Source organism: Gigantopelta aegis, chromosome 2, assembly GCF_016097555.1.
Source record: "Gigantopelta aegis isolate Gae_Host chromosome 2, Gae_host_genome, whole genome shotgun sequence".
Lineage (NCBI taxonomy): Eukaryota > Metazoa > Mollusca > Gastropoda > Neomphalida > Peltospiridae > Gigantopelta > Gigantopelta aegis.
This window is the reverse complement of record NC_054700.1, coordinates 44,156,749-44,169,986: the sequence shown is the minus strand read 5'-3', so window position 1 is coordinate 44,169,986 and position 13,238 is coordinate 44,156,749. Positions and strand designations below refer to the sequence as shown.

At 37.6% G+C, this 13,238-nt stretch overlaps 1 protein-coding gene across 1 annotated transcript in view; it reads left to right on the top strand.

Moving 5' to 3' along the window:
* LOC121386105 (retinal homeobox protein Rx3-like) overlaps nucleotides 1-9,939 on the top strand; it is a 38,400-nt gene extending 28,461 nt beyond the window's left edge. Inside the window, exon 3 of the mRNA XM_041516906.1 lies at nucleotides 7,253-9,939. Coding sequence (XP_041372840.1) covers nucleotides 7,253-7,705 — 453 coding nt within the window. The 3' untranslated portion in view covers nucleotides 7,706-9,939. The remainder of the gene's footprint in view (nucleotides 1-7,252) is intronic.
* The last annotated feature ends 3,299 nt before the right edge of the window (nucleotides 9,940-13,238 follow it).

Genomic DNA, 13,238 nt, shown 5'->3' with positions numbered 1-13,238 from the left:
AGCAATTCTGTAAAAATATAACTGTCGTGGAAATGAGGGTAGGGTCACAAAACGGGTAGATACACACAGAAAGCTGTAAATCCTGCAATGCCATCATAAATTTTCCATCCCTAAGGATGTAGGCCTTGACAAAAGCCACTATGAACATTCGTCTCCCCAGATGGTACCGACCGACCACACTGACTCATGGACTATATTCTATAACATGCTTTTTTCCGATATTTTTTACATTTATTTATCATAAATAAGTAAAAAAAACAAAAAAACAACTCGAATCCTCGCATAAGCTTTGTAAAAATAATTCGTGAATATGAAAATTATGACGTGCTAGCATGCTATGTAAACAGATACGCGTTCAGTAAGATTAAATTCCTATATCGCATCGTAACAATTCCAACATCTAACCTGGAAGAACAATAATTACAGTCGCCATTTTTTATTCACACTATTGATTATAGATTTTTATCATGGATCATCACATCGACAGTGCCAAACGGATCATTGGTACATTGGATCATAGTTGTATGCGTGGTTCTGAATCAGATGTTCGACGCCATAATATTTATTTATACCCCCTCCCCCACCCCCATCCCCCCCCCCCTAAAAACAACAAAAAAAACAACAACAAAAACCTCCGCCATAAACCAAACAGTTAAAGGTGCTCTGTCCATGTTGCAATAATGGTGGTTCCGGCCAAAACTATTTATTAAATTTTTCTTTGAAACATGAAGTTTATACCTACAGCTCTGTGCCTATAAGAATGACAACCAAATAATTACATTTACTAGTAGAGCAAAAATATTTTAAGAGAAATCTTGAGAGTGTGTCGTCACTGTTTTATGCGTTCAAATTCAACACACTAAATTTATCCAGAATTCTTTGCGGTCAGCCGACAAAAGAAATAAACATGGCGGCCATGTTGTATTTAGCCAAACAATATTCCTGTACAAGACTTTTTTAAATTATTATTCTAGAGTTAATTATGGAAAGATTATTATGAGGATCGATTAATTTGTAGTTATTTATTACATGTAAATGTGAAAATAACGAATTGTTTTAGTTTCAACTTTTGACATATGACCTTTAACGGGTTTTTTTATAAGTAAAAGTAGAAATATTTCCATGCCGTAAAATTTGGTTTAATCAAAGTAGAAAGTTATGATGAGGTTGAGGTTTTTATATTCATGTGTACAAAAAGAAAAACATACCAACGGAATAGACTACTGATACTAGAAACGAAAATGTTTAACGACACCTCAGCACATTTTCAACTACGACTTTTCGGTGTCTAATGCTAGTTTCAAGTTACCAATTCTCACGACGGAGTTGCCAACTCGACGATCTCACGACTTCTACGACTGTCCAGTTGCTAGTCTGAGCGTTCTTACAACTCGATTCTCGTTGTATACAACTCCTACGACCGATTAGTTGTTAATCCGATTGCACTCGTCGTACAGGCTGGGAGTGGAAGAATTATTGTATAATCCATACACGTACTCGATGCTTGTCGTATTTATAGTTTGGCACAGCTCTATACACTGTTTTAATTTGACTTCGGAATTTTTACATTGATGTTGATCATCACTTCATTTTCGCATTTACCTTAGGACCATCCATAATTTTCAACATTTTCACGAGTGTACGCGGGGGGGGGGGGGGGGGAGGGGATTAAGGGGCCAGCGTACGCTTTTTTTGAAAATGAAAAATGTCGATCAACATTTTTCATTTGGGGATGTACACTTTTAGGGGAGGGGGAAGGTGGGGGGGGGGGGGCAAAAGTGTACGGTTTGTACGCTCGTAAAAATGTTGAAAATTATGGACGGCCCCTTAGTTTGACACCCAATAGCCGATGTATTTTTTCTTGCTGGGGTGTCGTTAAACATTCTCACTCACTCACTCACTCTCACTCACTTTCACTCACTCACTCACTCACTCACTCACTCACTCACTCACCCACCCACTCACCCAATCACTCAATCACTCACTCACTCACTCACTCAGTCACTCATTTATTCATTCATTGTTACAACTCTGTATACAGACCATCTACTATTTAAAACTAGAATTGGCAGATAATTTGACTAGGTTTTATAAATATTTATATTCACTACATTTGAATAACAAATGAAATGAAAGAAAAGCCAAATTAATTTTGTTTTGCCATTTTTGTAAATGATAAAAACGAATTAACCTATGACAACTACCCGTGTAATCAACCGCGGTTTAAGCCATCCATTACACAATCCGCATTTTTAACCATCCCATTTCACGCCAAAATCATTCTTTTATCTTCTCGCGCAAAGTAACAACATTAAACAGATGTTTCTCCGACGAGATCCCAGAGGTTTTCGAGATTTGCCGAGATTTACCTTAAAGGCTCTTGACGTCTGTCTTCGAGTCGGACGAGGGACAGCTCGGTAATAGGTCCCGAGACGAACTGATCTTCCTAATTTAATCTCGTGTTATTAAATTAATTAAAGTACACTTCGTTTAATTCTCATTAGGTCGAATTTATGACTTTGGACGTTTGGGTAAATGCCTTATTAGGGCGGATTATTCCGGAAGTCGGCTGCTTCTGGGAATAGACTGGTTCGATACCTATCGGTCAAAAATGATTTTGCGTGTCGAGCGATGACTGTTCCAAGGAGAAACTGAAATCCCTCATTACTAAACCCTTGCTTTGGGAGACTTGCTGTCAGGAATTTTAAGTTGTACAGAGACGTACTGTCAGGAGTTTTAACTTGTACACAAACTATCGTAATTAGTCCAAGGACAGGGGCGGGATGTAGCCCAGTGGCATAGCGCTCGCTTGATGTGCGGTCGGTCTATGATCGATCCCCGACGGTGGGCCCATTGGGCTATTTCTGGTTCCAGTCGGTGCACCATAACTGGTATATCAAAGGCCGTGGTATGAGCCATCCTGTCTGTAGGGTGGTGCATATAAAAGATCCCTTGCTACTAATTGAACAAGTTTATCGGGTTTCCTCTCTAAGACTATACGTCAAAATTACCAAATACTTGACATCCAATAGCCCATGATTAATAAATCAATGTGCTCTAGTGGTGTCGTTCAACAAAATATACTTTTCAGGCCAAGGACTGTTTCAGATATTATTATAGAGTGAGGGTCGGGGATGTATAAAGTGGAGATATTTAATCATAGGGCCGTATTAATTGAAAATGTGAGTAGGGACAAAAACAAATAATAATAATAAAAAAGAACAACCATGACACAGTAATATAGGATCTAGAAAAAACAGAATATATCTCAATTAAAAGATTACTTTTCCGAATTTTTTTCGCTCTTAGGTTTTTGTTTGTTTTTATTATTATTATTGTTATTTTTTATTTGGGGGTGGGGGTGTCAACTAATAGAACCGTTGGCTGCTAGTTACAACACTTAGTAGATCCCACCATGCAAAGAACACTGTTAAATAATTTGCAACTATCGTTCTAGTAATACTTGACTTTAATACTTAACCATGTATGACGAAATTAATCTACTTTTTTTTTCATGTTTGCTTTTTTCGCTTGATTTTTTCGTTACATGATCATTTCAGGGTGGGGTTGTTGTTTGTGTGTGTATGTGTGTGCGTGTGTGTGTGTGTGTGTGTGTGTGTGTGTGTGTGTGTGTGTGTGTGTGTGTGTGTGTGTGTGTGTGTGTGTGTTTTGTTATCTAATTACGGGATCATCATTTCGTCTCAAGACGGGATCATATAGTTTTCAATTTCGTATCACAGTACACTAGTCGCGCATGCGCAACTCGTATGATGTGATAAACTTCTCTCGATTGCTTATGTTAGATGAGACAAAAAAACATATCTGTCTGTCTGTCTGTATCTACAAATGCTTATAATTTTTTCGTGGGTTTTTGTTTTGTTTTGTTTTAGTTTGTTTTGTTGGGCTATTTTTCAGCTTAGGACCATAGCAACTGCAGCACTTATTTTATAAATATATAGGAAATATAATTTATGAAAAGAAACGAAAACCAGGATGTTGAAGAAAACTGCAGTGACTCAAGCCCGAAAAAGAACTATTACATTTGATATGATAACTAATGAAAAAAAAAGTTAATTTGTAAACTGCCATATAATCAGCATTAAATATTATATTTTAAAGATTAATCAACAAGGCCGCTATAGATATTCTACAAAAGAAATATGAAATATAAAATATATACTTTAAAAAAAAAAAGGCAATTATAATATATTCAAGAACATTTTGATACCATGGTCTTTAAAACATTTTTTTTTAAATAAAATCTTTCTAAGTTTAGTTTCAATTTTAAAAATTTCAGCTTGTGTGGAAATAATTAAATAGCAAAATGTAAAATTTTCCCCTATATTGGATAATAGTACATGTTTTACGTAGTCATAAATTAGCGAAGATTTTTCCAAATGTCAGTGCATCCTGTTGTTCTAAACACACCTGACCAGGTGAAGCACCTCTTGGAAAAGTGACCAATGAGAGGCCTCCTCCTGATCGGCCTACCCTCGGAAGAGTTAGTGTTCCGGTCACGACATTTGATGATCACCTTGGAAAATATTTCTGAAAGGTTTTACCGGCGTCGTGGTTAAGCCATCGGACATAAGGCTGGTAGATACAGGGTTCGCAGCCCGATACCGGCTCCCACCCAGATGGGTAGGTGTAAGGCCACTTCACCCTATTCTCTCCCACTAACCACTCACAATTAACAATTAACCCACTGCCCTGGACAGACAGCCCAGATAGCTGAGGTGTGTGCCCAGGACAGCTTGCTTTAACTATAATTGGATATAAGCACGAAAATCAGTTGAAATTAAATGAAAGGTTTTTCAGTTACCCCGTTATTTATTTTATACTTATTCCCTTGCTTACATGAAACCACCTCGGTGGATCCATTCAACTGATTGGGTTTTTTGTTCGTTCCAACCAGGTGGGGTGGGGGGCAGTTGTCCCCGCACGGTCTCGTACGTTATGTTCATAAAATATATACATTAATATACTACTACTACTATTACTACTACTACTACTACTACTATTAGTACTACTACTACCACTACTCTAGTGACTACTACTACTACTACTAGTTGACTACGACTACTACTACCCCCACCACCACCACCACTACTACTACTACTACTAGGACTACTACTACTACCATTATTACTACGGTGTACTACTTAATCTACCCATAACAATAACTACTGAGACCACCACCACCACGAAACCATTACCACCACCTTAAGTTCTACTGCTACCATTTCTACTACTACATATAACTACAACTGAAACTACTACAACACTAACTACTTTAACCACCACCACTACTACTACTACTACTACTACTACTACTAATACTATTATAACTAAACCACTAACACCACTATCACAACCACAAACTACTACTACTGCTGTCTTGAACTACTACTTACTACTAAGATACAAAGGCTACTACTACTACCACTATGTACTAGTACTACTACTACCATCCTCACTACCACCACTACTACTACCGAATCCTCACTAACCACCACTACTACTACTACTACTACTACTAAACTACTGCTACTACTACTACTACCACTACTACGTGGATTACTACTACTACTACTAGACTACTACTACCACTATTACAGGCTACTACTACTACTACTACTACTACTCGCTACTACTGCCCACTACTACTACTACTACTACTACTACTACTACCACTACTACTGTGTACTACTACTGGGGTACTACTGGGGCTACTACCAGTTACCCCCACTACTACGTACTACTACTAAACTATACTACTACTACTACTACTACTACTACTACTACTACTACTACTACTACTACTACCACTACTACTACTACTACTACTACTACTACTACTACTACTACTACCACTATCACTACTACTACTACTACTACTACTACTACTACTACTACTACTACTACTACTACTGCTACTACTACTACGACTACTACTACTACCACTACGACTACTACTACCCCCACCACCACCACCACTACTACTACTACTACTACTACTACTACTACTACTACTACTACTACTACTACTACTACTACCACTACTACCACCACTACTACTACTACCCCTACCACCACTACCACTACCACTACTACTACTACTACTACTACTACCATTATTACTACTACTACAATCAATAACAATAACAACTACTACCACCACCACTACCACCACCACCACCACTACTGCTACCACCACTACTACTACAACTACTACCACTACTACTACTACTACTACTACTACCACCACCACCACTACTACTACTACTACTACTACTACTACTACTACTATAACTACCACTAACACCACTATCACCACCACTACTACTACTACTGCTACTACTACTACTACTACTACTACTACTACTACTACTACTACTACTACTACTACTACCACTACTACTATTACTACTACTACCATCCTCACTACTACCACCACTACTACTACCATCCTCACTACCACCACTACTACTACTACTACTATAACTACCACTATCACTACTACTACTACCACTACTACTACCACCACTACTACTACTACTACTACTACTACTACTACTACTACTACTACTACTACTACTACTGCTACTACTACTACTATAACTACCACTACTACTACTACTACTACTACTACTACTACTACTACTACTACTACCACCACCACCACTACTACTACTACCACCACCACCACCATTACTACCACCACCACCACCACCACCACCACCACTACCACCACCACTACCACTACCACTACCACTACCACTACCACTACCACTACCACTACTACTACTACTACTACTGCTGCTGCTGCTGCTGCTGCTGCTGCTGCTACTACTACCAGTACTACTACTTATAACATTATTGTTCCTCTATAATATGCAGTAAATGAGTACTATTGATTGCCAAATTTTAAAAATTATTTGGATATGAATTACATATTATGAATTACATACATGGACAGGCATGCAATCAATCAAATATATATTCACACACACACACACACACACACACACACACACACACACACACACACACACACACACACATATACACACACATACACCACATACACACACACATACACACACATACACACACACATACACCACACATACACACACACACACACACACACACACACATACATACATACATACATACATACATACATACATACATACATAGATTGCTGTAACTGCTGTAATAAATAACATTATATTTTTATTTTCCACAGGTGTGGTTTCAGAATCGACGAGCGAAATGGCGCAGACAAGAGAAACTGGAGGGAGGGAAAATGGCGGAATCCTACCCTCCCGCCTCCGTGAGCAAACACCACCCGAGTCCGCTGATGTCAACGTTACCCCTCGATCCCTGGCTCACCCCACCCATTGCCAACGCCTGCAATATGAACAATGCAGTGACGCAACAACTCACGTCAGCGTTGACGTCACTATCGCCCGTGTTCACGCAAGCCAACATGACATCATATCCGGGCTTCTTTCCTCCTGCTTTCTCAGCAAATAGTGCAATAAACACGAAAATTCATCCGTTTTCTCGAATGTTCAACCCCATCACGGCGAAATTATGCGAATCGGACCCAAGGAACACAAGTATTGCGTCCCTCAGAATGAAAGCCCGAGAACATTTGGACACGATAGAAAAGAAACATCCGGGTCATCTTTTGTGAGAATATTTCATTTGGCTGAAAATGTTGTTAAATTAATATTGCCAAAAACAGTTTTTAATTAGTGTTCGTACATATGATATCCTCTGAAACTGTACAGTAACAAAGTGCTGAAAATGATGTAGGGAAAATACTACATAAAGAGACTCCATCAAAATTGCAAAATGTAGGCTATGTATATGATGACCAAAAGTATTTATTATATTTTATGTTTTAAAATGAAGCGATTATATCTTCAAGTATATTAACTTGCAGGCGCGGATGCAGGATTTCTGAAAGGGGGGGGTCCAAATCTGAAAGGGGGGGGGTCCAAATGTGATTTAAAAAAAAAAAATATTATTTAAGCAATTAGAACAGTTAATATAATCACGCTTCTCCTTAAAGGTTATGTGCGGTTTCCAAAAAGGGGGAGGGGGTCCGAACCTCTGGACCCTCCCCCTGGATCCGCTACTGCCTTGGGATGTTTTATATGCATTTTCCATATACCGGACAGCGCGGCCTTCGATATACCAGTCGTTAGGTACTGGTTGGGATGGGTACACACCAACAGTTCCATGGAGGGGGCGGAGGCGGGCAGTCGTTCCTATGGCACACTCACTATGTAGGATCGACACCGGATATTGGTACTGTCGTAGCTATAATTTCACTAAATATCTTGGCACCGCGATTGAACTACGGTAATAAAATATTTTAAAAATATATTATAACTTACAGTTATAACTAATAATAAAGCAATTATAGACCTATATTTAAGAATTATAGCAACAAAAATATGCCAACAGATAAACATGAGTAATAAATTTAAAATGCGTTCGAAACTGAAAAAAATAACTGGTATTGCAATTCGCCGTACAGTCGCAATTTAAATTTTTAATGAAAGAAATTCGTTATTATGCGTAACATGTTTTGCAATGTTAAAGTTATATGAACTTATACGAACTTGATTAATGGTAAGTTATCCAACAGTAAGTCTTAAATAAAAGACGAAACTTTAATAATTATTTTTAAAAACTACTTCAGTAGTTACGACAGTATCACAATCTGTTGTACTTCGGGCAACCACTGAGCTACATTCCGCCCCTTATTGACAACTACGACCTTAATATGACGTTACGAATGACCTAGCGATACCGACACCGGCGTTGTACTAAATGTTGACGTTACCGTCGTCTTATATATCTATTATGATGTTGACGTCGACAGCTACGCCATATCAAGTTGTTTTTTCTTTCATTTCCTCCAAATTTCGTGGGTTTTGTTGGGGTTTTTGGGGGTATTTTTTGTTTCTTTGGGTTTTTCGTTTTTCATTCCTGTGCTCCATCATTTGTTACACCTTATTAAATCAGGACGAAGAAGGAACTATTGTGACTTTACCTATTATTATGTTCGTTTAAGGAAGACAAGACTTTAAATCCAGAGCCGGTTTAAGGATCCGCTGGGCCTGTATCACAAATAACAGAATATATATTTTGCAACCCCCTCGGGGAGAGGGGGAAAATGACCTGGGAAAAATAAATGTACAATAAATGTCCTCCTGACGCGCGGGGCCCGTAGCATGTGCTACCTGTGCTACTAGGATAAACCGGCTCTGTTTAAATCGTGAATATTACAGGTTCTTTAGTGGTGTAAAAGATGTCGTAGGTAGCACAGTTTATTAACTAAATATATCTTGAACAACAAACGAAACTGCCCCCCTAATGCTGGAGCAAGTACTCAGATTTGGGCAAACACAATAGAGATATTCGGGCAAAATGTGCTAATGTCATACCGTTTTAGGCCTACCATATATTTCCATCATTCTATCCGAAAAATTAGTTACAATCCATGTAAAAAAGGGGGTAGTGATTCGTTTATAACGCCGTATAGCTGTTTCGTCATAATGCTTAATATGAATAAATGTTGTTATTCAGTTTTGGCTATTTTTTGTTTAATTCGGGCAAAAAACAATCTGGTGCGCTAAAAGAATTGGGATAAACAGATAAACAGATAAAACAATTAATGAGAAATTCTAAGTAAATTGTAATGAGCTATGACGACAGTTTGCGCTGTGGTCGGTCGCTGTGAGGCAATGGACTATTTTCTGGACGATTTATTCCTTATTACACTTGTGCATACTACAGCTTATTATGGTCATCTTAATCATGGAAAGAGACTGTAAAAGACTGCTGGGAAATCGAAGTTTGTCAACATTATAATATAGGTTTTGTAGTCAATAAACAGATAAACAGATAAAACAATTAATGAGAAATTCAAAGTAAATTGTAATGGACACTAAAGCGCATGCTCGCGGTGTCAGATAAGTATTATTTTATGTGGAATTTTATCTTCTTTCCTTTCCAATAATTTTGTTTGAATAAAAACAAAGAGGTTTCTCAAAATAATTATAAAAAATACGATATTTACGGACAAGGGACGCAATGTCGATTATGTCCCTTGACTGAACTCTTGTACTATTTCGTGTTGATAAAATTCAGTTTCCATTACTGATAACATTAAAAGTTCTAATTAGATTGATATAATTTTATTAAATTGATGGATTTAATGTTGAATGATTAATATGCAAAATAAATAAAATATGTATTGGAAAATGTTAAATTAAAAATTGTTAAACATTGATTAGAGTTGCGGCCCTTTTCTTGCTTGGCGTTAATTTAAAGACCCATTCTTAGATTTAAACCCACTGAATTTGCAAGGAAACCGATTATTATATATATGATGTTTTATATCATAATATATTATTAAATTGTTATATATAAAAGATGAAATGCTTTTGAAAATAATTAGTCATGAGGTGCAGATAATTACTTGGATTTTTTAAAGTTTAATTACACGGAAAAAACGACAAGTAAACCATTTGGATTCATTTTATACTCTGTTTTTGTTTTGTTTTTCGCTTCATTTATGCTTGTGTCATGTAAAAGAAACATCACACATCTTAAATATTAATATTTATTTATTTAAAAAAAATGGATTATCTTGCAAATTAAAGGTATTTTGCTCTCAAAACTTCGTGTATGTTACGGATTCTATTAAAAGTTTTTATAACAAACATCACAAATCTTAAATATTAATATTTATTTATTTTTAAATAATGGTTTACCTTGCTAATTGACAGCGTCTGGTGAATGACATAACGTTATTGTTCTCGCAGGTGACAGCGAGGCTCCACGATTTCAAGTGATCAGCCTGAGTGCGTTTCCACACCTTCGGCCGGCCAGACGCAAAACTTTCTTGAACCTTTCCTCCTTTTACTATTTAAAGCATACTACTATGCCACTCTCCTAGTGGCCTGTCACTCTACTAGTGGCAGCTACGAGGGATTCAATTCTATTATGAGGAGCCCCATGAGTGGAGGGCACCGCGGTTTGACCGACTGGGGATGTGTTGGGTGGGGGAGGGTATACCACCGGAAGTTAGGGGTAGGACGCTTAGGCGTAGACGGTTTTGGCCGTAGGGTGAGTTAGGTATGTCCGGGGGACTGCCCCCCCCCTCCCCCCCTCCCCTTGCTGATCCTCGGCCGGCCACACCAAAGTTACCGATATGAGTGCTGCCTCTCTCTTAATCTACCACTAAATAATTCCTGTGATTGGAGCCCTAACCTTTCCTACCAACCTCCTTTTCCCTAACCAGTAAGGGCTTAAGGTTAAGTAATTAAATGGTTTTTATTTAGATAGCCCAGCCTAAAATGCGCCTAAATTGATAAATTTAAATGAAGTAGACGAAATTTTTAATTTTAGGATTGCGCACAAATTATTAATGTCCCTCAGTTTAAATTTTGGTATTAAGATTCAAAATTGCCTCACATATTTCTGTCCCGGACCAGATCACTGGCTATCCAGAGACCAGGCCCGGGACAGACATGCTTAGTGGTATATGAGCATGTAAATAAATATTGGTAATGGTAATGGTAACCTTGCTAATTAAAGGTATTTTGCTCTCCAGACGTCGGGTATGTTACGGACTCTATTAAACACTTTTAACATGTTCTGATTCTATTAAACACTTTTAACATGTTCGGACTCTATTAAACACTTTTAACATGATACGGACTCTATTAAACACTTTTAACATGATACGGACTCTATTAAACACTTTTAACATGTTATATTGTTTTTATGTATTGCATATTATCGTCAACGGTCGGGAACTAGCTCAGTCGGTAGAGTGCTCGCCTGAGGTGCTTGGATCTCACGATCGAACCTCCTCAGTGGACCCATTCTCTGATTGTTTTTTCCCCTTCCAATCCAGTGTCCCGCAACTGGTATATCAAAGGCCGTGGTATGTGCTGTCTTGTCTTTGGGAAAAGGCATATAAATATCCCTTGTTGCTAGTGAAAAAAATGTAGCGGGTTTCCTCTGCAGACTACGAGTCAAAATTATTAAATGTTTGACATCCAACATCCGACGATTAATATATCAATGTGCTCTAGTGGTGTTGTTAAACTAAACAAACGTTAACTTTATTATCGTTTACTCTTAGGAAACAAATTCCTTAAGGGCAAAATATCTTTAGTTACCCTAATAGGTTAAAGGCGAGAAATGCTGGAGGAACTCCATTAATTCAGATATAAGTAAATTTGGCTTTGGTTAGATCGTCTGGCGTAGACCTGAAATCAGTAAGATCTAATTTCACTTGTACTATACATTATGTACAAATCCACGTAGGTCTCAGAATAATATCACTGAGCAACAGAATGTGACGCACAGTCTTTTCATTTAGTAGTTAGTATTGCGATCACCGTTCAGGCATAGAGCCATAGATAAATGAAAAAAAAAAAAAAAAAAAAAAAAAGTTTGTAAACGTCTCCGTTCCTGAAAAGGCGTTTCCTTTTTTTTTTCCAATTTTTTTAACATTGTAACCCCTGCTATGACCAGCTTTGTAGAAAATTGCTGAAAACTCTAATATACCATTTACCTACATAAATATAGAAAAAAAAAACACTTTTCTGTATTGAAGTTATTGTCTCAGATTCCTTTGTTCAAATAAAAATAAATAAATAAAAATAAGAAGAATATTATGTCTTATTAATGGAGTATGACTTTCTAGTATAACTATTTGGATGTTGTGTATTGTACCCTCACAGCGTGTCTGCTTTTACATACTAGTAAATATCTTACATGTAATAATTGTTTGGCGTTTGTGTTTTAATTTTTTGTTTTGAAATAGCAACACCTCGACGTTTACAATGGAGACTCCATAATAATATTGGTAGGCGTCATATTCATGAGGTTGGTGTGGGATCGATCCCCGTCGGTGGGCCCATTGGGCTATTTCTCATTCCAGCCAGTGCAGCACGACTGATATATATCAAAGGCCGTGGTATGTGTTATCTTGTCTGTGGGATGGTGCGTATAAAAGATCCCTTGCTGCTAATCGAAAAGAGTAGCCCATGAAGTGGCGACAGCGGGTTTCCTCTCTCAATATCTGTGTGGTCCTTAACCATATGTCCAACGCCATATAACCGTAAATAAAATGTGTTGAGTGCGTCGTTAAAAAAACATTTCTTTCTTTCTTTCCATGTGTCTGACGCCATATA